This window comes from Scyliorhinus torazame, chromosome 10 (genome assembly GCF_047496885.1).
Source record: "Scyliorhinus torazame isolate Kashiwa2021f chromosome 10, sScyTor2.1, whole genome shotgun sequence".
Taxonomy (NCBI): domain Eukaryota; kingdom Metazoa; phylum Chordata; class Chondrichthyes; order Carcharhiniformes; family Scyliorhinidae; genus Scyliorhinus; species Scyliorhinus torazame.
Window position 1 is genome coordinate 229,409,462 of NC_092716.1, and position 26,272 is coordinate 229,435,733.

Genomic DNA, 26,272 nt, shown 5'->3' on the forward strand with positions numbered 1-26,272 from the left:
AAGTTTGTGCTGAGAGGATCGGCTCAGGGGTTCTCCAGGCGGTGGCAACCGTTCCTTGACTATCTAGCGGAACGTTAGGGGAAAATAGATAGCCAGCAGCAGCAGCAGCCCAGATAGGGGGAGGGGGAGGGGGGGGGCAAACTTGTTTTTGTTCTAGTTGGGGTGGGAGCACCATTTCTTGTTACTTTGTTAGTTCACTATTTTATTTAAACAATGTTATCTATTAGTTATTGTGTTACCGTTTCTGTTGATTTGTAAGGGGGAAAAATTGTGTTTGAAAACTTTAAGAAAATATATATATATTTTTTTTTAAAAATGGACATGGGGCAGAATTGCCCCAAGTGCAGTATCGGGCGTGAAAAAGATATTTTTCCCGCCGGCCACAATGGTAAGACAGCTGGCTTGTAATGCAGAACAAGACCAGCAGCGCGGGTTCAATTCCCGTTCCAGCCTCCCCGAATAGGCGCCGGAATGTGACGACTAGGGGCTTTTCACAGTTAATTCGTTGAAGCCTACTTGTGACAATAAGCGATCATTATTATTATTTGTGCCGTATAGTCCGCTACCCATGTCATTAATAATGCAGCCAAAGGAAACACAATATTTTGCTGGCAGACGTCCTCCAAATCGCCCACCATACCATTACCCGATTGTTTCCTTGCTCTCGGCTCCATATCTAAACTGAAGCCAAGCACACAGTTTACAATGTTTGCAGTCCAAGGCTGCTTGAGTGAAGGCACGGCCCTGAAAGCCAAGAAGAGTTCAGTGATCCATCACTGGAATGTCTTTTGCCATGTTGTCCTCTACCCTCACTCAGGCCACAGGATGTCCAGCAATCTCACCACGCCGACTGGGAGTGGTGGCAGTCATGGTCAGTGCCAATGCTGCACAAATGACGTCGGCCATGCAATGCAGAAAGAGGATGAATGATATCATCAATACCGTCAGAACAAGTTAAACATCTCATCACTTTAAAATCACACACACACACACACACACACACGACCATGCCCCTCCACCCCTTCTCACTTCTAAAGACAAAGAAGATGAGAAAGTTACACATCAATCATTGAAACAATTCCTGCCATCTACAACCTCCTCCCAATTTTCATTAAGGTTCACCATAATGACAAAACCCCTTAACAGCCTAACTAAAATACTAGCTTCTAATCATGGTTTACACAAAAGATTTTAGTGTAGAAGGCCATGGAATTTGGATGAAAACAGTGCAGCAAAAAAAACAAACAACTGTCTTCACTTCCCCATGTGTGAAATACTTTGGAATTCTCCATCACAAAATATTGCTACAGGAAAATCCAGAAACGATCAGAGAAAATGTTTTAATGGTATAGAGAGAGTCAGCAGAAAAGGGAGGTTAGATTTTCTGGCTAATGTGCAGCAAAACACCAGTGCATACTTGAACAAAAATGTCCTACAATATTCTACGATTCCATGAAGAAAAAGCTTTCCAGAATTGCTCGAGATAGCATACCTGCAACGAGTCCTCTGAATGCTAATCCAGAAACACAACTCAATTTTTAAATTTTTTTTAAAGCTTTTTAAAAAAATAATACAATAATTGATTTAATTTAGCTTTAATTCATAAACAGGCAAATCGAACAATGAACAAGAAATTAAGTTGTATTTATTGCCGGAATGAGTATGTTGCACGCCGAACTTTAAAGGGATAATCTTCCTCTTGCAGGTCTCATTCAGGAGGCTTCCAAAAGGAAGACTAAATGGAGCATTTAAAATATTCTCAAAGATAATGATTGTGACATAACTTTTAGCAAATCTGAATCCTACCCCGTATCGCCTCCTGGGCAGACTGCCTCAAGATTTATGTCGTTGTTTTTTTGCATTAGGGACTTTCCAATATTAAGCCGCACGGATAGTGCCTGAGCCAACTCAATTATAATTATGACAATCCTACAGCTTTCATGACAAAAAGCATACACTGGAGAAATTCTTAAGAAAGGAGAAAAAAGAACTCATACTTGCATAGCGTCTTGCATGACTGCAAGAAGTCCCAAATCATTTCACAGCCAATAAAATACTTTTGAAGTGTAGCCAATATTGCAATGTAGGAAAATGCAGCTGCCAATTTGCCTATGAGGTTCCTTAAACAGCAATAAGATAATGATCAGATAATTTGTTTTAGTGATGTGGGTTGAGGGACAAACATTGGCCAGGCTACTGAAGAACCTCCATCTCCAGAAAAATTCTATTACTAGTGAGCAATGACAAATGCATCTTTGCCATGCATTGTCCAACATAGTTACTTTTCCAAGGACATGGATTGAGGTCAAGGTGAGGGAAATCATTGCTGAGGGTGAAACATTTTTCTACTTTTGACATTCAGAGGCAATTATTAAATCAGATGAGGATATAGTTCTACTCGTATCCTTCTTCTTAGGCAGTCCCTTGGGTTTGGGGATGACTTATTTCCTCTCCGGTTCAATGGGTTCCGAGGTGGCTGATGAGTCTAATGCTCAATCTGCAGATTTAAAACGTGGTGCCTGAAAGGTCAAGTAGATTAGTTTTTTTGGAGGTCTGCGCGCACACTGTGATGCCTTGACTTTGCCTCTGCGTGTTCTTGATGAGGTCTCCTTATGTTTTCAGTGTGTTCCTGAATGAACCTTCTCCATTTTGGTCAGTTACAAGCCAGTAGGGGCCCCCATCAGTCAGCAGAGCTGTTTGACCACTTCAGGGATGCTTTAAGTACATTAGTAAAATATTTCCACTGTCCTCCTGGGAGTCCCCCTGCCATGACTAAGTTCAAAGTAGAGCAGTTGCTGCAGGAGCCTGGTGACATGTCCTACCCAATGGAGTTGGTTATGAATCACTCACACCTCAATGCTGCGCATGTTGCTTTGGGAGAAGACATTGCTGTTGGACAACCTTTCTTGCCATTAGGTTTTGAATATCTTGTGAAAGCATTGCTGCTGGCACTCCTCCAGGGCTTTGAGAAGCTTGTTGTAGTCTGTCAGTTTTATAAATTTCCTATCAGTGTTCCATTTCAGGTCTAGAATTTCCTATCCGTGTTCCATTACAGCTCTATCAATTTCCCAACCTTGTTCCATTACAGCTCTATGAATTCCCTACCCCTGTTCCACTAGTTTTATGAATTTCCTGCCCGTGTTCCATTACAGTTCCAGAATTTCCTACCCGTGTTCCATTTCAGTTCTAGAATTCCCTGCCCTCGTTCCATTTCGGTTCTAGAATTTCCCACCCGTGTCCCATTTCAGTTCTAGAATTTCCTACCCATGTTCCAATTCAGTTGTATGAATTCATTACCCGTTCCATTCGACTTCTATGAATTCCATACCAGTGTTCCATTACAGCTTTATGAATATAGAATTTGTGCCAGTCAGGAAACAATGCAAAGTACACTCCAAGTAATCCACACACAAGGTGTGATGGATGAACATGGGCTAGGAACAACGTTTATAGATATTATTATTAAAATAGTCCCGCAGCACTGAAGACTGACACGTCAGAAGGACAATATTTACAGAAAGTGTGCACCATAAGCCACAATTGTAATGCATTGTAGATTCAGCAAAGTTCTGAACATAGAATCATACATTGAATTTACAGTGCAAGAGGCCATTCAGCCCATCGAGTCTGCACCAGCCCTTGGAAAGAGCACCCAACTTAAGCCCACACCTTTAACCTATCCCCACAACGCAGTAACCCCACCTAACCTTTGGGCACTAAGGGGCAATTTAGCATGGCCAATCCACCAATGCTGCTCATCTTTGGACTGTGGGAGGAAATCAGAGCACCCGGAGGAAACCCACGCAGTCACTGGGAAGAAGTGCAAACTCCATACAGTCACCCGAGGCCGGGATTGAAACCTGGTCCCTGGAGCTGTGAGGCAGCAGTGCTAACCAATTTTCCACCATGCTGCCCTAATTGGAAACTATTCAAATGACAGAAGGAAAATTGTTGGGCAATGTAAATATTCCAAGATCATTTGCAATGCAATAAGAAAACTAATACACTAACATATCTCAAGCAATCGAACTTTATTTCAGAATTGAAGATTTTGCATCAGGACATTAACCTAGGTTCCCGGATACCAGCAAATAGAGTAAAATCAACAAGCTGATTTACAACATGTGCTGTCATAAATTAATTTAAAATAACCCAGATGATCATCACAACACCAGGCAGATAAAATAACAGTGGTACCATGGGTGGAGACTGCTTTTGTATTGGTAGGGCTATCCACTTTACAGCTGTCTTCAAGCACAGTCCAAAGATGTGCAGGTTAGGAGGACTGGCCATGATAAATTGCCCTTTGTGTCCAAAATTGCCCTTAGTGTTGGGTGGGGTTACTGGGTTGTGGGGATAGGGTGGAGGTGTTGACCTTGGGTAGGGTGCTCTTTCCAAGAGCCGGTGCAGACTCGATGGGCCGAATGGCACTGTAAATTCTATGATCTTGCTGCAGATGCTATTCACAAAAAACTACCTCAGAAGATTTAACATTCAATTGGATGACATTCAAAGAATTTTACGGATCCGGAGGTCACGTCCTGTCTCCTTTAGGGTCAAAAGGTACAAAGCATCCTGTTAGAAGGAGGAGTTAGGCCTTCATTGAACTGGCCCAAAGTGTGTTTAGATTGATTTGCCATTATCTCTTTTTGATGTGCTTTAACAGCACTATCTCATTATAAATTAGCACATTTGAAACATAAATTACATTACATGCCAAAAGTCCATTCCATGCCATTATAAAGTTTTAATGAACCAAGCATGTTCCCTGGGTGGAAAGAATGGGCCAAACACTATCCACTTGATCTAACACAACACCAATGAAAATCAAACTAGAATCATGTCTTCATACCCAAAATGCACTTGTGACATTTAAATTGATTTTGTTAAAAGCCCGTTGAGATTTATTGTTGGAGGTGGCCTGGAATTTTCAAGTAGATGCGAGCTCCCCGGAGGCTTTGAGGGCCAGTACAGCTGCCAGGAGGCAGTCTTCTGCCGCCAGACGTAGGGGAGGTGCATCCCAGACAAACATATTGCAACTCCTCCCGGCCTGCCTGTCTTAAGATGCAGTTGCAGGTTGCCCCATGGAAGAGCCCCCCCCCCCCCCCCCCCCGCCAACAATGGCATATTTAAATTCACACTTTATTTGAAATGGCAACACACCCTCTCTCTCACACACTCAGCTGGAAGTGTAATCTGATGCTGCGCCCAAGCTTCAGGGGCTCCTCTAGGCCCTCAACTTCAAGACTCTTGCCCAACAACGGCAAGGCCACCCTTTGATAATTAATTGGCCAACTCAAGGAAAATCACAGCTATTCCCTCACACAGTGCGGGCCTCTGACCCACATTTGACCATGATGGTGGGGTCCTGAAACTCACAGGGAAACCTGCTCAAAGTTTTAATAACTTGAGGCAAGTCGAGTCAAACATTATCTTCAATGTTTTGCATATTTTAATTATTAATATTGAGATACATTAAAGTGAACCATTTATTTAGTGTTTACATCTGCATTATTCCAGCCAGAAACATGCTCAGTTCTTTACTTTTCTACTTAAAAGGGAAAATACAGTCCAGAATGTCACAGCTATTATTTTCCCCTCCCAAACATTGTGGATGGCTTTTAGGGGACAAGGGTTATGCCTTGACAAGATGAACAAAGAAATTAGGAAGAGTTTTTTAAAAATTCTTTCATGGGGTGTGGGCATCACTGGCTATGTCAGCATTTATTTCCCATCTCTAATTGCCTTCGAGAAGGTGGTGGTGAGCTCTCTTCTTGAACTGCTGCACTTCATGTGGTGTAAGTATATCCACACTACTGTTAGGGAAGGTGTTGCAGAATTGACCCAGCAGCAGTGAATTAATTATGACTGATCATGCCAATAAATATTTCCTTATACATGAAGGCACCAGCACTAGCTTTTTCGGTCATTTTTAGTGGATAATTAGTGTGCAAATGCCACATCGTCAAGCTTTTACATAGTCTCACCATTGAAATCCATCCACGAGATATTGTTAAAGCACAACCTGCAGAGCAGCACAGTAACTCCAGGTGTAGATTCCAGGTTTCCACATCTAGCTATGTCCCTACTCTGGAAGCTGCTGAACCATTCACTCCACAACTGCCAGTACTGTTATTCTTGTTAACTATACCTGGTTAACTCAACAGTTCCTTCGACCTCCCCCTAATTACCAAGACTTGTTCAAAGCAATCGAAAGTTAAAAACATTAATGCTTCAGTTGAACCCATATTCACTGCCTTAAGTCGTCCATTCTGTAAATTAATTGGGAGGATAAGATGCAATTCTCCTTAATTTCCCTGAAGGTTTTCCTTAAAAATTCTAAAAGCTTGGATGCAGCAAAGAATAAGACAACGATGTGATATTTTATTCTTTAAATGTATTTTATTACAAACGTGTATCAAAACAGGTTACAACCCATAAACACCCCTACCGGTGTGATAATTGACAGTCAATATTATCTACCATGCTTTTCTACATCATCATTGCATTATGTGATACAAATTCTCCCACAAAACCTTGCAGAATGTTCAAGAGATTGACAGGGTTAAAGTACTTCCTAGTCCTGAATGCCAAGGTTACATCTGGGATTTAAATAGATCTTTATGAAGATTATGTCACATTAAATTTGTTCCTCTACTTTATCCACTTGATATATTTTAAATGACTGCTTTTTGCACAAAGTGACAACTTTGTGTGCTAACTACAGATATTGCCATCTCTTGAGCTTTAATTCATCAAATGCAGCCCCCACAGCACAAACTGCATAAATTGCGAAAATACTTAACCTATAATGGCAGAATTAGCTTTCTTAATATATGATTACTACATTTTTTTTTAAAATGGAGATCATTGTGGTTCTGTAACAAATGCCAGATGAGAGAGTTAAGACGGTTCAAATCCAAAATGGAAGACCTGACACTCACACTGACACATATATCAGATATAGTTAATCAGGTTCAGCTGGGATGTCCCTTCCAATCGTCAAGATCAAATGGACTTCTCGATACTAACTAGATCGGCCAGAGTTCACGTCGAAAACCTGAATGGCAATGAGGCTTCAAACCTATTTAAAGTTCCAACCCGTCTCTGGCCTCATGTAAAGCTGGAAAGGACTGAGTTGGGGTGGGGGAAAAGATCAGACTTTACATTCCTTGCATGATCCAAATGTATGTGTTTTTTAAGCTATTGTTCTGCCCAATACCCTGGACGTCCTAGGCCTAACACCAAACCTTTCCTTAAATTAGCTTCATTGTGGTACCAGTACCGGAAAGTCCAATACTTTGTCAGATTTTTCATTCCTGCCACAAGGAGTTTTTGATTAGTAATAGTACTGCCGCCATTCTAAACATACGGTTACACTTCCTTGGATAAAGGGGCTGTTTAGCACAGGGCTAAATCGCTGGCTTTGAAAGCAGACCGAGGCAGGCCAGCAGCACGGTTCAATTCCCGTAACAGCCTCCCCGAACAGGCACCGGAATGTGGCGACTCGGGGCTTTTCACAGTAACTTCATTTGAAGCCTACTTGTGACAATAAGCGATTTTCATTTTTCATTTCATAAAGCAAGCGATGTACAGCACAGAAACAGGCCATTCAGCCCAACCAGCCCGTGCTAGCATTTGTGTTCCAAACGAGCGTCTGCTGTCTTTCCTCATCTTATTCTAACAGAGTAACCGGATGCACTGCAGCAATGCGTCAAGCCTCCTTCTACAGCACCTCCAGACCAGTGACGTTTACCACCTAGAAGGTAAAGGGTAGCAGGTGCAAGTTCTCCTCCAAACACACACTGTCCTAATTTGGAGGAACATCTTTGTTCCTTTACAGTCACTGGGTCAAAAACCTGGAATCCCCTTCCAAACAGCACTGCGGGTGTGGTATCTACACAACATGGTCTGCAGTGGTATATCGTTGTGAACCTTCTCTGCACCTTCATCGGTGCCTCTATATTCTTTTTAAAATATGACCAGAACTACACGCACTGTTGTTGAATTAAGGTTCAATACAAACTTAGCACAAGAATGTTATCCCTCTAGAAATATACCCAGATGCTTGCTTTGCTTTCGGTATAAGCTTGCTCACCTGTGGCGCAACCTTTAGTGATTGATGTATTTCCATTCTGTTAAGCCACCTGGGCAAGTGCATGGTCAATTCCAGCCTGGAGTCACAACACAAGTGAATTAACCAATATTTCTTACTTAAAAATTCCAACACCTTTGGTCCTTGGCTGCCCAATAATTACAGTACACCCAACCTTTTTGGACACTAAGGGCAATTTAGTATGGCCAAATCACCTAACCTGCACATCTTTGGACTGTGGGAGGAAACCAGAGCACCCGGAGGAAACCCACGCGGACACGGGGAGAACGTGCAGACTCCACACCGACAGTGATCCAAGCCGGGAATCAAACCGTGCTACCGTGCTGTAGAGGGGATGGCGAAAACAATAAGGATGTGGTCAAACGATAAAGGAGTCTTTGCTTCCAATGGTGGTTCTTGAGTACACTTTCCTCGCAGCATGCTGACTGATTAAAGTCCTTTGTTTTCAGCCTGTAATGATCTTCTCTGTAGTCTAGAAATGTATTACTCACATCTTTCAAACTCTATTTTCAATTTATGGTTTATTTCCTTTTCTGGAGAGAACATTGGTCTGTTTACATCAGCCTTTTCAGCAGAGAGAGTTGGGCGGATCTCCCTTGCTTGCACAGCCTGCAATGGTTCACCTGTACATAGATTCATCCAGGCTTCCTGGAGAAATATGGAGAGGCGAGAGGACAGCAGTCCTTCCTCGGAGCAACAAACTGAAACCAAAATCTCACACCTTGAATATCCAGCGGGAAATATTCCAGTGGGATCATACCAATGACCCCACAGTTACCAGGCAGAACATGGACCTTTGAGCCCATTCATTGGCCAACAGCCAAATCAATCAAACGGAGTCATCGCTGATGTCAGGCAGCCTAAAATAACAGCCTTCTGGATCTTTTGTTTCACAGGCTGCCTTAAAGTCACATGTCCACAAATCTTCCATAGATCAAAAATGCAACGGCAAAAATAAAAGGGGAAAATAACAAAACAAACCGGAGCGAACAGGAACAGGAAGGAGCCTTACAATTCCAAGATCCTTTTTTTTTCCTACATTCCACCTAGGCCTGTACCTTCCAAGTAATAAGTGTCCTCCCTATTCTTCCTCCAAAATGTACTACCTCATATTTATCTGTGTTGAACTTCATTTGTCAAACAGTTATCGATTCTGTAATTTGTTGCAGTCCTTCCCTGTCTTGACCACCACCCGTGGGTTAGTGTCAACTGCAAATCAAGAAATTGTGGTTTTGATATTAAAGTCCAAATTGTCAATGTAAATAGTGAACAGCAGTGGTCTCAGCTCTATTCATTGTAGGACACCACTTCCCACCTTCCGTCACACTGAATAACTACCCTGTACTCCCACTCTCTGCTTTGTGTCTTGAAGCCAGCTAGCAATCCATTCTGAATATTGTCCTCTGACTCCACATTCTTTGACCTAAATGGGGGACCTTATTGAAGCCCTTTTGAAAGTCCTGATAAATTACATGTACTGCGCTACCTCACTGTTTTCTTCGCAAACAAAATTAGTAAGGTTGATCCAGCAAGATGTCCGCTTTTGAAACCTGTGCCAACTAGTCATTATTATTCTTTTTTGTTTCCATATGTTCTTCTATTCTCTCCTTAGTCAGGATTGCATTATTATCGATTACTTAAGAGACCAGGGTCCTGAACATCACTTCATACAATTTTTTTTTTTAAAGGCTGGGAAAAGCAACCATTTAAAAACCTTTTTCCAATGTTTTCCCTTCGTATTTTGAAAGTATTCCTTTGTGGTGACCTATGGTTCCACAGGTAAATACTGCCTCCTCAAACTCCACCGTGTTAACAGACCGATAATGAAATGCATTCCACATCCTCTATTCACAAGTTGCAAAGAGAGTTTGCTACAACCCAGCTGACAACATTACCAGAGCATAGCTCATTTATTTACGTCGGGAAAAGTATACATGATCCCGACAAAGCACCAAGTCTCCGAAAAGGGGGCTGTCGAATCTGTGACGTCCCACATGAATGATCATTTTCTTAATCATCTTCTCGTCTTACAAAATTTGGCTTGTAGAAAAATAAACTGAAATTAAATCCCAGGTGGCCACAGTGGAATCATACTGAAAATAAAGACATTCCTGATGGGCTATTCCAGTGGTATGTGGAGGTCAGTCAAAGAGAAACAGACTTCTAAATGGGAGGGGGAAATAACAATACGGTCCTTTATTTCCACATTACCTTCAATTTAGCCTTTGTTGAAGGTTGGTCTTGTCCACACGAGTGCATGACATAGTATTTTTGATTAAGTCTAAACATCGGTTCAGTTGCACAGAAGGGAAATAATTCCTTTGAGAAGGTTGTCGTACCGGAGAAATATGTATCAAACTTGAATTTTCGTGCCACCATTCAAAAATCATGAACCATTCAACTCTCAGAAGTTAAAAAGCAAGACAAAAATGAAACACTTACCCATGCTGTGGATCAAGTGCAATAGCTCTTGGTTGATCGAGATCCTGCCAGAAAAGGACCTTTCGAGAAACTCCATCGAGATTGGCAACCTCTATCCGATTTGTTTCAGAGTCTGTCCAATAAAGCTTCTTGCCTAACCAGTCACAAGCTAATCCATCCGGTGAAACGAGACCAGAGATGATCACTTTCTGCACATTCCCAGTTAGGTTCACATATGTTTGTTTAATGGCTTCTTCACTCACGTCAGTCCAATAAATCGCCCCTTCAGAGTACAAAAAGTCAACGGCAGCTGCATCCTCCAGACCACTGACCACCACAGTAGATTCAGGTCTCACCGTTTCTGCATCTACCAATCTGACGTCCCGCCTATTAGCAAAAAGTAGCTGAGGCAATGCTATGGAGAAACACGAAAATTACAGTTAGTTATCAGCTTTTTATATTTTTTAATTTTACCACCACATCTTGACAGTTTCTCCCCCTCGATCCTTTTAATGCCAAACATAAGATTGCAATCATTTTCTGCCCAGCAGCAAAGAAGAATGATGTACGGTAACCCAGCCTCTAACTTTCTTTCCTAGCTGGTGTTGCAACTTGCCTGCATTCACCACTCACTCCCTTCCATCCCACCCCCACCACAATCTTCAAGTGACATCAAAACATGCTCACATCCTACAACATAAGAAGTTGCTACACCTTTACACATCCCAAATTGACTACGAGACATCAGAAGATAGGAAGTTGGAGCAGGAGTAGACAGGAGCGGGAGCAGTACAACCCTTTGATCCTGCTCCATCGTTCAACACGACATTGGCTAATCCTTCTGATCTTTAACCTCAGTTTAATTTTTCTGTCTGCTCCCCATGTCCCTCCTTTTCCTGAAACACCAAATATCTGTCAATCTCAGCCTTAAATATATTCAACAATGGAGCATCTACAACCTTCTGGTATGGAAGATTATATAGATTTACAACCCGTTGAGTGAATGAATGAAGACATGTCTCCTCAACACCGTCCTAAAGGATAAAGGGCCAATTAGGAGACTGTGCCCCCTTGTTCCTCGTTCTCCAGCCTGGGGAACCAACCTCTCAGTGTCAACTCTATCAAACCCCATTTGGGATCTTGTATGTTTCAATGAGATCACCACTTATTGCTCTGAACTCCAGTGTAGAAGCCCAATTTACTTTGAAATGAAAAATGAAATGAAAATCGCTTATTGTCACAAGTAGGCTTCAAATGAAGTTACTGTGAAAAGTCCCTAGTCGCCACATTCCGGCGCCTGTTCGGGGAGGCTGGTACAGGAATTGAACCCGTGCTGCTGGCCTTGGTCTGCTTTACAAGCCAGCTATTTAGCCCACTGTGCTAAACTAGCCCCAATGCTTCAAATGAAGTTACTGTGAAAAGCCCCTAGTCGTCACATTCTGGCGCCTGTTTGGGGAGGCTGATACGGGAATTGAACCGTGCTGCTGGCCTGCCTTGGTCTGCACCTTTGCCTCTGATCCCAGGGACCAATCTAGTAAATAAGACTATGTATGGTGCATCTTCATGCCTTTATCCTATTCCTACCCATTACCACATTTGAAAAATACTTGAGCAGTACTTTGGACATGCACAAGAATTTGGCAATGGAACAAAAACCAGCAACTAGTTTGCAATATTTTGCCCATCATTAGTCTCCGCATCACAGCTCAGATCAGCAAACATCTATTTCCTAATTCATAAAATATTTGTTCCGTTACATTTTTGCCCAAATAAAGTGCTTTCAAATATAATACGGATGCATTTCCACATCTAACGTCTTGGATTATTTCAGAAGGGGGTTGATTTATTGTGGCGTCAGGCATTTATCAAGATTTCTTCATGGACTTATCCTGAAGTGTAATTATCATTTAAGAGTTCATCACAAGTCTTTTCTACAATTTAGCATACACCAGTGTGATTTGCTATATTGAAAGAATGGAAAAGAGCAATCGTCTTTCAGTAACCATCCTCTGGTGCCAAAATTTTCCTTCCATGTTTCCAGCTAAGGGCAAGATCACAGCAGCCTGATCAGTAAATTGGTGCGCCAATCCATCTCAAGATTGGCATGTGTCTGGCAGGAGGATTCCTACTCACCTTGTACAAAAATGTGCTGCTTACAAGTAGCAATACATTGAGCATCAAAAAAGGAAAATCCTGGGCAGCACGTTGGTGCAGTGGTTAGCACTGCTGCCAACAGCACTGAGGACCCGGGTTCAATCCCGGCCCTGGGTCACTGTCTGTGTGGAGTTTGCACATTCTCCACGTGTCTGCGTGGGTCTCACTCTCACAACCCAAAGATGTGAACTGGCCACGCTAAATTGCCCCTTAATTGGTAAAAAAAAAATAACTGAGTACTCTAAATCTATTTTTAAAAAAGGAAAACCTGGTGAAAGAAAGACTGAAAAAAAAGCCAAAGACAAAGAAGAATTTCACATTTTCAGGAATTTAGCAGTACGTTCTAGACAACAATGTACGGGTGCTGTATTTCTGAATTTTAGATAAACGTGACAGCCAACACAGCAAGATCACACAAACATCAGAAAGTATAGAAAAGTGGCACAGTGGTAATGTCACCGGAATAATGTCACCGGAATAATGTCACCGGAATAATGTCACCGGAATAATGTCACCGGAATAATGTCACCGGAATAATGTCACCGGCCTGGCCAACATGCAACTTCAGAATCACAGAAATGTAGTTGACTCTCAGCCGTCTTCCGATACGGCCCAGCAAGCCAGATTTGCATCAAACTGCTATTCTAAACTTGAATAAGCCCTAACAGCACTACGGGTGTACCGTAGTAGGTCAAATAGGCAGCTCACCATCATCGTCTCAAGGGCAATTAAGGATGGGGATTTGATCGTTTTTGCACATATTATTCCAGTTCCTACAAAAGGAGGAAAGTGATTGCTGGTATAAATTACCCAAGATGCAAATCCAACAGCCCAGTCAACTTTGTTTTATTCATGGGCAGGTTTCCTGTCTAGCTTTAGCTAGGCTGTGTTAAGAATCACATTTCTAACTCTCCATTGTGACGGAGTATGGAGCATAATTACACTTCTGATGGCCAAGATAAAGGGGTAATTTTGACTGGGGTCATGTTCGGGATGACTTTGGTTTTCTTTGAAGAAAGCAGAGATGTCAGAGCTGGCGGGCAGGAACAAAATTATGTTGGGAGACCAAGGATGCCAAGGACCCAAGTGAGTGAGTCACCCCAGTGAGTCACGGATGCTTAGTCACCGAGTATATTCAAGCTCAGATTAATAGATTTTGCGACTTCAAGGGAACTATGGGATGTGGAGATCCGAAGGGAAAGTAGCATTGAGGTTGAAGGTCAGCCATGATCTTAGCGAATGGCAGACAGGTTCAGGGGAACCGGATGATCTACTCCTGTTCAAATTTCTTACGCTCTCACGAGCCATAAAAAGCAGGGAGGTTCATGGTTTGAGCCCCGATCTGAATTGGAACACTGTCACTATAACTAGTAGCTCCCCTATGCTAGGGAAGGGCAAAACTGGCCTGGGTGTTGGCCTCAGATTACATTCCAACAGCTCCTGTTGGAAATACACATGAATGGTCCAGGCCAACAACAGGATTGGGCACAACCGAGTAGCTTGCCCTCACTTGCAATCAAATCCCACCTGAATAATGGTTATTTGGATAAAGTACGAGAGGGGGATCCATGAAATTCTATCTCAGTGCGTGGCGTCGGAAGTTTCAGGAAAAGGGGGAACAAAACAAATTGTAGCATCCTGTCCATTTGAAAATATGATGTGGAGATGCCAGCGTTGGACTGGGGTGAGCACAATAAGAAATTTTACAACACCAGGTTAAAGTCCAACAGGTCTATTTGGAAGCACTAGTTTTCAGAGCATCGCTCCTTCATCAGGTGAGTCGCCCCACATATTTGAAAATAAACAGGGGTGAAATGCATATTTTTAAAATGGCTCTCTTATTCCACATGGTGCTTCAGTTTTACCAATGCTGGGTCACTTCGCTCCACTGTCATTTACACTATGGGCAACAAGATACTGGATCCTTTCCATAGTTTTCCAGACAATTAGTGGTAACCACTGGCCTGAAAATCCTGGTACAATAGCCTGGGTAATGGCTGGTCATAAATTATTCTTGCAAAGTTCTAATAGCAGCTTTAAATAAATCTTTGAGCTATCTCCAGAATTCTAATTCAGCATTACTTGTTCACAAACCACAGAATAAATGCTTTTATCAGGAGCTTACCATTACAAATTTATCCCAGAACAGATACCTGTAAACATACAGGGATTACAAACAAACCTGTATTAGCATGGCAATTCATACCAACTACATAGGTCTTAGTAGCTTCTTGCCACAGAACCAAAGAAGAACCATTGAATCCCTATGATGCAGGAGCCATTTGGCCCATCGAGTCTGCGCCGACCCTCTGAAAGAGCACTAGACCTCGGCCCATTTTCAACCCCACCTGACCCAAGGGGCAATTTTTTTTTATTTTTTTAAATTATCATGGCCAATCCACCTAACCTGCACATCTTTGGACTGTGGAGGAAACCCACACAGACATGGAGAGAAAATGCAGACTCCACAGAGACAGTCACCCGAGGCCGGAACTGAACAGGGTCCATGGCGTTGGGAGGCAATAGTGCTAATCACTGTGCCACCCTATCACCCCATCTGTTGCTGTACTGAAACAGGAGAAATAAAGTTGGCAGAAAGATGGGGAGAATCTTAGTTAAAAGAGAAACATCTCCTTGGAGCAAAATTAGTTACTATAAAACTGAATGGGGGGTGGGGAGAGAATAGAGACCGGATGCAGGCAAGAAGAAAGGGAACATTAAAAGAGGGCGAGTACCCACACGTAGCTACAACTTTAAAGTTATTCCTCAGTTCAAGAGCTCCTCGTTACACCATGGGAGATTTATTTTCGAAAAACAGCTTCAACAAAATGTATCTATCTTCCATGAGGCTGGACATGGAAAATCCCACTAAATGGTTAGTCCTCAAGTCTTGCTGTATTATTGTTCATACATTCTGGATCAGGAACCTTTACAATCGGGCAGTGTTTGAGAATGTTTTCTTTTGGTAAAGTTTGCCTTGAAATATGTTCTATTATATATTCAGAAGTGGCAACCTTGTGCAGTTTTATTTATAAAGCTGAAAATTGGGTTATGCCATAAAATAAGCATTTTTAATCAGAGTATCGTCCATCGTGGGTGGGTAACCCGATTTTTAATACCTGGAAGTGATTTCAGCAATCTGTACACAAACCATTTAAAGTTTAATCGTTGTACAATACTCAGCTTGAGAAAATTAAATATTTTTAACATCGAACAGTTTTCGAAAAGGTGCCTAATAATGCCCCGTATCAAAAAAAGGTTAATTTTAAGAGCCTTTCCAAAGGTTTGCAATTAGCTGCAAGTTGTCATGGTGATTAATTTGATCTGGGCTCAGGCACATTTTATGGGCTGGGCTTGCTTCCAATGAGGCCTTTCCTAAACCAGCCAAGAGATCACAGAAACTCAATTTATGATGCACGTAATTTGCATTTTAATTTTTCGACTTTTGATGCTGGCTTAGTCGATTTTGGGACAATTTTGCAGGGGGGGAAAGAGGCTATGATTCTACATTTTGGAAGGATGACTACAACAGGAAGGGACAGAGACCGCCCACAGTAAACTGGGTAAATGAGCAAAGAGGCAGCGGGAGATGTTTAAAAAGTAATTCACCATGATACAGGACAAGCACTGAAGGGCAAGAGCTCTTCTTGCCAAATAAAAGTAGCCATCAACGACTGGAGAGGTGGGTGATAACATAAAAATAAAAATAAAAGCAGACAAAAATATCATAGATCTTGGTGAAAGGGAAGTTACAAGGAACAGCAACAGGTGATGAAGCAGATGGCTAGAGCTACAAAAGGGGACAATGAAAAGAAACATGGAATGGATTTCAAAATGGGGGGGCCTTGAAAACTGACAACTGTGATATTATAATTTAAAATAAGGAAATGGGCATGTTGGAATAATGACTGTGCATCAGCGTTTACAGTAGGGGAAGAGGGCAACATGCCGAACACCATAAGGAAACTAACTTTGAATTAAACGTTCTGCGCTTAGTCCCCTTATCTATCACGGGTGGCGTTTTATAGCCATGTGTTTCTCGGCGCTGCGAGCGCCGGGAACATGCGGCTAAACACGATCGCTATGGGACATTGTTCACTTTTAGTTGAATCACCCTAAGTGAATGGGAAAAACTGTGGCAAACGGATTTCAATAAGGCAAGTTTGGAGTTATCCACTTTGATCGAAAATACACAGATCAGACTATTTTCAAATGATGAAAAACAACAGCAATGACGGTCAGAGTCTTTGTATACTAAGTATACAGAACATTAAAGTTTCATGGACAGATACAAACATGGATCAAAAAGGCTGAAGGAATGCTTGCCTTTATATCTGGAGGATTATTGTATGAAACATTAGAACTCATGCTGTAGCTATACAAAACCCTAGTTAGATCACAGCTGGAGTACTGTGAGCAGTTCTGGGCAAACCACTTTAGGAAGGTTATATTGAACGTGGATGGATTACAGTATAGGTATACCAAAATGATACCTGGACTCCATGAGAAGAGGTGAGGGGCAGCACGGTAGCATAGTGGTTAGCACAGTTGTTTCACAGCTCCAAGGTCCCAGGTTCGATTCCTGGCTTGGGTCACTGTCTGTGTGGAGTCTGCACATTCTCCCATTGTCTGCGTGGGTTTCCTCCGGGTGCTCCGGTTTCCTCCTACAGTCCAAAGATGTGCGGGTTAGGTGGATTGGCCATGCTAAATTGCCCTTAGTGTCCAAAAAAAGATTCGGTGGGGTAACTGGGTTACAGGTATAGGGTGGAGGTGGGGGCTTAAGTAGGGTGCTCTTTCCAAGGGCCGGTGTAGATTCGATGGGCTGAATGGCCTCCTTCTGCATTGTAAATTCTATGATCTATTTGATGATCTATGACTCAAACTTGTGTGCACATTCTGGAATTTAAGACAGTTAAGGGGTGGTGCGTTGGGTATTTTTAAGAGGGCCGGATAGGGTAGATAGAGGGTGAATATTTCAAAAGATTAACACCATGCCAGTCAGGAATGAGGTACAGGAGTATTTCTATATGCGTCTGAAAGCAGCAGTTGATGCTGGGCTAATCGTATTTTAAATCTGCGATTGGTAAATTTCTGATGACCAAGGGTTAATGGCACAAAGGCAGGTGGATGGAGTGAGGTCAAAGAGCAGCCATGATGGAGTGAGGTCAAAGAGCAGCCATGATCTCGCTAAATGGTAGAAAATGGGCTACTCCAGTTACTCAGTACTTAAATAGCCCTGGATGAAATTTTAAAAGGTTCCAAACCAGGAATGTAAAATTGTCAAAAGAGGTCACGTTGAAACTATATTATGCTCCAATTAGACCACAACTTCTGTTGCAGCATCTTGTTCCAGTCGCCAATGCAGATTTTGTTTTCATTCCTTATATTCCCATTCCTAATTGCCTTTGAAATGAGTGGTATGCTCAGCCATTTCAGAGGGCAGTTGAGAGTCAAACACATTGCTGTGGGTCTGGAGTCACATGTAAGCCAGACCAGGTACGGGTGGCAGATTTCCAATCGACAATGGTTTCATTGGTCACCATTAAGACTTGTAATTCCAGATTTGTATTGAATTCAAATTTCACCATCTGCCTTGGTGGGATTCCAACCCAGGTCCCCGGGGCATTAACCTGGGTTTTCTGGATTACTAGTCCAGTGACAATGCCACTGTGTCATCGCCTCCCCTAAAGATGGAGACATTCAGGCCACCGAAATATTTCAGAAAAGGGAATCAAGACTGAGCCGTATTAATTAGAAGAAAAAAACTTGAGCAGCCTGGGCTTTTCAGCCCTGAATGGAGATGAAGAGAGGTTACTCAGCACTAAATAGTAAATCCCTATCGCCACTTAAAATTAAACCAAGGCAGAGGCACAGGTGCTAGCTAATTAATAATGGACAAATGCTGAGTTGATGTCAGGATGTGTCTATAAATTGGAAGCAAAATCTGAAATGCTTTCAGAAATAATTTGGCAGATGGAGTATAACATGGGAAATTGTGAACTTGTCCACCTTGCCAGAAAGAATAGAGAAGCAGTGTATTATTTAAATGCAAAGAGATTGCAGATTCTAAGGCGAAGGAGGTGAGTGTCCTGGTACGCAAACCACAAAATGTTAGTCTGTAGGTACAACAAGTATTCAGAAGGTAAATGAAATGTTGGTGTTTGTTACAAGGGGAATAGAGTATGAAAATAGGCAAGTGTTGCTACAATTGTACAAGCCTTAGTGAGACTGCATCTGGAAAATTCTAACATTTTGGTCTCCTTACTTATAAGTTCAGAAAAGATTCACTCAACTAATTCCTGGGATGAAGGGGTTATCTTACGAGGAAAGATTGCTCAGATTGGACCTGTATCCATTGGAGTTCAGAAGAATGAGAGAGGGTATTATTGAAACATATGAGATCCCAAGGGGAACTGACACAGTGCATTCTGAGAGAATGTTTCCCCTTATGGGAGAGATTAAACTAGGGGACACAGTTTAAAAATAAGGGGTCTCCCATTTACAACAGAGAGGAGAAATTTATTCTCAAGAGGTTTTTTTTTTTTAAAAATAGAATACAGACAGTGCAGAAGGAGGTCATTTTGCCCATCGGGTCTGCACCGACCCTCTGAAAGGGGACCCAATTAGGGCTACTCCCGCACCCTATCCCTGTAACCCCACCTAATCTGCACACCTTGGGTACCAAGGGGCAATTTAGCATGGCCAATTCACCTAACCTGCACATCTTTGGACTGTGGGAGGAAAATGGACCACCTGGAGGAAACCCACGCAGACGCGGAGAGGATGTGCAAACTCCACTCAATCGCCTAAGGCTGGAATTGAACCCGGGTCCCTGGCACAGTGAGGCAGCAGTGCTAACTGTGGAATTCTCTTCCCCAGAGAACAGTGGAGGCAATATTTTTAAGGCTGAATTAAGTTAATTCTTGATTGACAACGAAGTCAAAGATTATAGGAGGTAGACAGGAAAATTGAGTGGATGCCATAATCAGATCAGCCGCGATCTTATCAAATGGCAGAGCAGGCTTGAGGGGCTGAATGGCCTACTCCCGCACCTATTTTTGTGTGTTCAGATGTGCGATGAGCAGTGTGAAGCAGGAGACTGTAAAATCTTTCAGTGTGAACTAAAATAGGCTAAATGGTCTTTTTCATTCTCTATGTAAATTGCTTTAAGACAGTTCTGCAACTAAGTGGGCTAGTTAGATTAGGTCTGACCATGGGGAAATGGATAAGTACGGATGCAATGATGGTTTTACACCCCTCCTTATTTTACTCCCCACTAAAGTCATAATTGGGCAGGGTGTTAAGCAGGCCCTTCACCTGATACCAAGGATTTCCCATCTGCCAAGTTAGGTTAAAAAGGAGGCAGAAAGATTTCAGCAGCCACAACAGTCTGATTTAAAATTTGGGTTCCATTATTTATTTATTTTTTTAATTGACATTATTAAAAGTTAGACCTAACTGGACGAGAATTAGGTTTCCAGCATAGCGGTAACGTATACCTTATTTTGATCAAGAACATTTCATGTTTCCAAAGACTCAGAATCCCTGCCAATCATTATTCTGACATAAAATGGGTATCACAATATTCAATTTACCTGTGAACAAATAGGTTGAGGGGTTTCTACCAGAAGGAAGTAAAATCCATGACCAAGATCTCTAATCTGGGTTTATATAATATACATTTTTATTCACTGGATAGTTGGTTAAAGATGATGATTAATCTCGAGGTAAAGTGCTTTTTACATTTTGCAGCTGAAACCATTTGCTGAAGATAGCAGAGTGTTCCACTAAATGGACAATGTCACAGTTCACTCTCCTTATGTGGGAGGGATTCTCCATTCCCCCAACCGCATGTTTCTCGGGGACGTTTTTCCCGCTGGTGGCAGGATTCTACCTTCCCGCCACTTGTCAATGGGATTTCCCATCGAAGCCACTCCATGCGCCGGGAAAGCCACGGGCGGGGGCGCGCTGCCATCGGGAATAGAGAATCCAGGTGGTAGGAGAATTCCGTCCTATGTATTGTCTGAAATTTTGCTCTCCGAGAACCTTCTGAACCAATGAAAGAATAAGACATAACCTACCAAGAACGGCGAGCAGCATTGTGGCTGTTCGATTGCAAGTGTTTAAGAGTTGCAGAAGTCATTCAGTTTTGTAACTGGATATTTAATTATATGATTCAATCAACTCTTCAGGTGCAACCTTAGCATAACATGACATATTACCATGCATATGATCTAAAAATGTTACGAGACCCACAGCATCTGATCAGATGATCTATTTTTGGGTCAAAGCTGGACAATAACTCACTGCTATCTAAAACAGAATTTCCAGAGCCTGTTCATGACTCTACAGGTTGGGAAATAATGCTGCCAATTAAACAACTGGTTGAGGATAGCGATCAGAAAGTGGCTTTTGGAAGAAAAATTTCAGAGTTTCACGCTTTGAGGCATTTTGGACGCAGTAAACTCCTGATGCAAACCAAGAAATCAAACAGACTAAGAGTTGACGGATTTACGACCAGGTCTGCTTCAGGGGAAGGTTGGTTTCTCTACAATATGTAGCGGCTTCGGGACATCCTAGCTTTTAAAAAAAATCATAATTATCATTTTCTTAGCCACGATTAGGAATTTTAACAGTAGATCAATTTTTTTTTTTAAATTTAGTGTACCCAATTATCTTTTTCCAATTAAGGGGCAATTTAGCGTGGCCAATTCACCTACACTGCACATCTTTTTTGGGTTGTGGGAGCGAGACCCACGCAGACACGGGGAGAATGTGCAATGCAGATCATCAATAATAGTCAACAAAGAAAATACAAAATTGAATACACTGCAGTGCAAAAGACCTGAATTTTAATGTTAGATTCATAAAGAGTGTCTTACTGGCTTGTAAATTTATGTGTTGGTTTTTGCACAGTTGTTTTCTGATCATGTATAATTTATAATTTGTTGGATATAAAGTATGAAAACTCAACAAAAAAACACTTCCAAAAAAAATAATAAAGAGAGTCTTATTAACTAACTTGGTGGGAAAATCAGATGACCTTCCCCCCCCCCCCCCCCCCACCATTGGTAAGTAATGGGTTAAGAGACATTGCAATTAGTTGTCTCATTTATGTTAAGTATCCATTAATTGACACTGATATGTAAAGGGGCTTCAGGTGGCCTCTGTCAGGTGATGTATAGTGAGAGTTTTGTGCAAAGGCTGTTGAAAGGAAATAAATGTGTGTTTGTGAAAAAGGAACAGAACTTTAGACTCTTCATATCACAGCAACTAAAACGTCTAACAATTGGTAACAGAGGATGGTTGCTGTGTAAATGTGAAGGGTTGAAAAAGATACAACTTTCCAGATCAAACCAAGGAGTGAGTGAGAAAAGAAAAAAAAAAAAAAGGGATATATGGCTGAATCGAGGATAAAGATGGCTGGATATGACTATCCTCCTTTATTTTCTGAAAGTGAATCGTACGACCAATGGAGAAGTGCAGTAGTTATGTGGAGTAAGGTAACTGCTTTGGGAAAGAGAAAACAAGGTATGGCATTGGCTCTTTCTCTACCATATGGCAGTAAAATCCAAAACAAAGTGCTTTTTGAGCTGGAATTGGAAGAGTAAGACTCAGAAGAAGGTCTGGAGACTTTATTACATTATATGGATAAGATTTATAAGAAAGATGACTTGTTAAGTGCGTATGAAGCATGGTCGGATTTTGATAAGTTCTGGAAAATGGAGGATATCTCCATGGAAGACTATATAATGGAATTTGGCAGACTATATAAAAGGCTGCAGAAACACAACCTGGAATTTCCACAGTCTGTGTTGGCCTTTAAATTACTTGACTGTGCTAGAGTGAGCAACTTGGATAGGCTCCTGGTTTAGACAGGAGTTCAGTTTACTGATAAGGATACCTTATTCGAACAGATGACAAAAGCTTTACAAATATTTCTGGGGAAACATTCGATTCCGATGGCTCTGATGACCCAAATAGGTCAGCCTGCAATAAGGCAGAATATGGAAGATACACTAGTAACAGGATGGTGAAATCGTATGGCTACGAACAGGGCTCAAGACTATAGATGGAGACCGAGACAAGGAAATTATGAAGACAGAAACCCAGTTAGAACCTACAATAGGAAGATGAACCCCAGAAATGCACGGGGCATGATAAATCGATGTTTTCGATGTGACTCTCAATACCATTATGCTTTCAACTGTCCAACTCGTTATGATAGTGTTTGAAGCGACACATGACACGGAAGAGTCAGAAGAGGAAAAAGATAGTAACCAGAAAGAAGGCATTGTCCTATTGACGAGCAGTTTTACGCCGGTAATGAGGGTGTTGGTTGCAGAATCGTTCAACTATGCTGTATTGGACAGTGGCTGCACATCTACTGTGTGTGGAATTGACTGGTTAAAATGTTACCTGCACTCTTTGAATGCTGAAAATCGTAACAAGGTTAAGGAATTTGAAAGTTCCACAAGTTTCAGGTTTGGGGATAAAAATACTCTGAAGAGGCTGAAAAGAGTGGTGATCCCTTGTAATATCGCCGGAGTGAATCATTTCATTAGCACGGATGTTGTATCAAGTGAGATACCTTTGCTTCTGAGCAGACCGTCGATGAAGAAAGCACACATGAAACTGGATATGGAACAGGATAAGGCAACAGTTTTTGGAAAGACGGTGGACTTACAATTTACACAGTCGGGACACTATTGTATTCCATTACTGACAAATAATATTTCAAGTAGAGTGGTTAAGGATGTGTTAATGGAAGTTGAAAAGGGGACTTTGGCTGATAAAAAGCTTCTGGTATTAAAACTGCATAGGCAATTTGCACATCCGTCTCCTCGGAGGCTGAAAAATTTATTAAAGGATGCGGGGGTAAGGGATGACGACTATACTAAACTGATAGAACAGGTTAGTAACTGCTGTGAATTTTGTAGGAAGTACAGAAGGACACCAGCACAACCGATAGTAACCCTACCTTTGGCCAGGGATTTTAACGACATTGTGGCCATGGACCTTAAGATCTGGGATAAAGCAAACAATATATTTATTTTGCATTTTGTAGATTTAGCAACCAGATTTAGTCAATCAACGATTGTACGAAGTAAAGAAAAGAGTAATTCTGGATCAAATCGTGGAAAAATGGATAGGGACAGGAATGGGTCCACCGGCAAAATTCCTTACAGACAATGGGGGAGAATTTGCTAATGATGAGTTTAGGGATATGTGTGAAAACGTGAATATCAGAGTTATGAATACGGCTGCAGGAAGCCCATTTAGTAATGGTGTCTGTGAAAGAAATCATGCTGTCATCGATGACATGCTTCGGAAAATTTTGGCAGATCGACCAGATTGCAGGCTAAATTCAGCTTTAGCATGGGCAGTAGATGCAAAGAATTCATTGCAGATGGTTGGGGGCTATAGTCCTTATCAATTAGTGTTTGGCAGAAATCCAAAAATTCCGTCCATTTTCGATGGCCAGCCTTCAGCTTGGGAGTGGACTACAATTAGCTCTGGTTTTGATGAACATTTAAATGCATTACATCGCAGTAGAAAAGGTTTTTTGGAAGCAGAAGTCTCGGAAAGAATTCGCAGAGCTTTAAGACATAACGTACGGCCATCAGATGCCGTTTTTCAGCAAGGAGGCATGGTATACTATAAGAGAGACAATTCTAATGAATGGAAAGGCCCAGGGAAGATCATAGGCATCAATGGCAAAACAATTATTTTGCAACATGGTAATCAAACTGTTAGGGTACATTCATCGAGGATAATGGGTACAGATTACAAATTTTCAAACTCAGACAGAGCAGACAGACATGACGAGGAACCAGAGTCATCTGATACATAGAACAGAGAACATTACAGTGCAGTACAGGCCCTTCGGCCCTCTGATGCGCCGACCTGTGAAACCACTCTAAAGCCCACCTACACTATTCCCTTATCGTCCATATGTCTATCCAATGACCATTTGAATGCCCTTAGTGTTGGCAAGTCCACTACTGTTGCAGGCAGTGCATTCCACGCCCTTACTACTCTCTGACTAAAGAACCTACCTCTGACATCTGTCTTGTATCTATCTCCCCTCAATTTAAAGCTATGTCCCCTCGTGCTAGACATCACCATCCGAGGAAAAAGGCTCTCACTGTCCACCCTATCCAATCCTCTGATCATCTTGTATGCCTCAATTAAGTCCCCTCTTAACCTTCTCTCTAATGAAAACAGCCTCAAGTCCCTCAACCTTTCCTCACAAGATCTTCCCTCTGTACCAGGCAACATTCTGGTAAATCTCCTCTGCACCCTTTCCAATGCTTCCACATCCTTCCTATAATGCAGCGACCAGAATTGCACGCAATACTCCAAATGCAGCCGCACCAGAGTTTTGTACAGCTGCAACATGACCTCATGGCTCCGAAAGTCAATCCCTCTACCAATAAAAGCTAACACACCGTACGCCTTCTTAACAACCCTCTCAACCTCGGTGGCAACTTTCAGGGATCTATGTACATGGACACCGAGATCTCTCTGATCATCCACACTGCCAAGAATCTTACTATTAGCCTAGTACTCTGTCTTCCTGTTATTCCTTCCAAAATGAATCACCTCACCTTTCTGCATTAAACTCCGTTTGCCACCCCTCAGCCCAGCTCTGCAGCTTATCTATGTCCCTCTGTAACATCCTTCCGCACTGTCCACAACTCCACCAACTTTAGTGTCCTCTGCAAACTTACTCACCCATCCTTTCACGCCCTCCTCCAGGTCATTTATAAAAATGACAAGCAGCAGTGGCCCCAAAACAGATCCTAGTGGTACACCACTAGTAATTGGACTCCAGTCTGAACATTTCCCAACAATCACCACCCTTCGTCTTCTTCCAGCTAGCCAATTTCTGATCCAAACTGTTAAATCACCCTGAATCCCATGCCTCTGTATTTTCTGCAGTAGCCTATCGTGGGGAACCTTATCAAACGCTTTACTGAAATCCATATACACCACATCAACTGCTTTACCCTCATCCACCTGTTTGGTCACCTTCTCAAATAACTCAATAAGGTTAGTGAGGCAGGACCTACCCTTCACAAAACCGTGTTGACTATCTCTAATCAAATTATTCCTTTCCAGATGATTATATATCCTATCTCTTATAAACCTTTCCAAGATTTTGCCCACAACAGAAGTAAGGCTCACTGGTCTATAGTTACCGGGGTTGTCTCTACTCCCCTTCTTGAACAAGGGGACAACATTTGCTATCCTCCAGTCTCCAGGTACGCATGTGTTACAGAACTATGAGGACCAATTAACTGATATAGACAGGGTTTCTGTGGAGGAACACAACACTTCTGATGAATTAGAACAGGCCATTTTTCCGAAAGGGCAACTGCCAATATTTGGTACAAAAGTGACATACTTGCCTGAAGGGTCTAGTCAATGGAAGGATGCAACTGTTATTAGTAGAGCAGGGAAGGCCACTGGAAAGTATAAACATTGGTTGAATGTACAGCATTCAGGGGAAGGAGTCAAGACAATGGATTGGGAAAACAAAGTTCAAAAATGGAGGGCACAGAAACGCAGTGCCAG

General features: G+C 42.0%; 1 protein-coding gene across 1 annotated transcript in view; it reads right to left on the reverse strand.

Annotated features, from left to right (window-relative positions):
- The window catches only part of lrp5 (low density lipoprotein receptor-related protein 5), a 234,334-nt gene that overhangs the window by 170,101 nt on the left and 37,961 nt on the right, over positions 1-26,272 (reverse strand). The window contains exon 2 of the mRNA XM_072466531.1: positions 10,559-10,952. Coding sequence (XP_072322632.1) covers positions 10,559-10,952 — 394 coding nt within the window. The remainder of the gene's footprint in view (positions 1-10,558; positions 10,953-26,272) is intronic.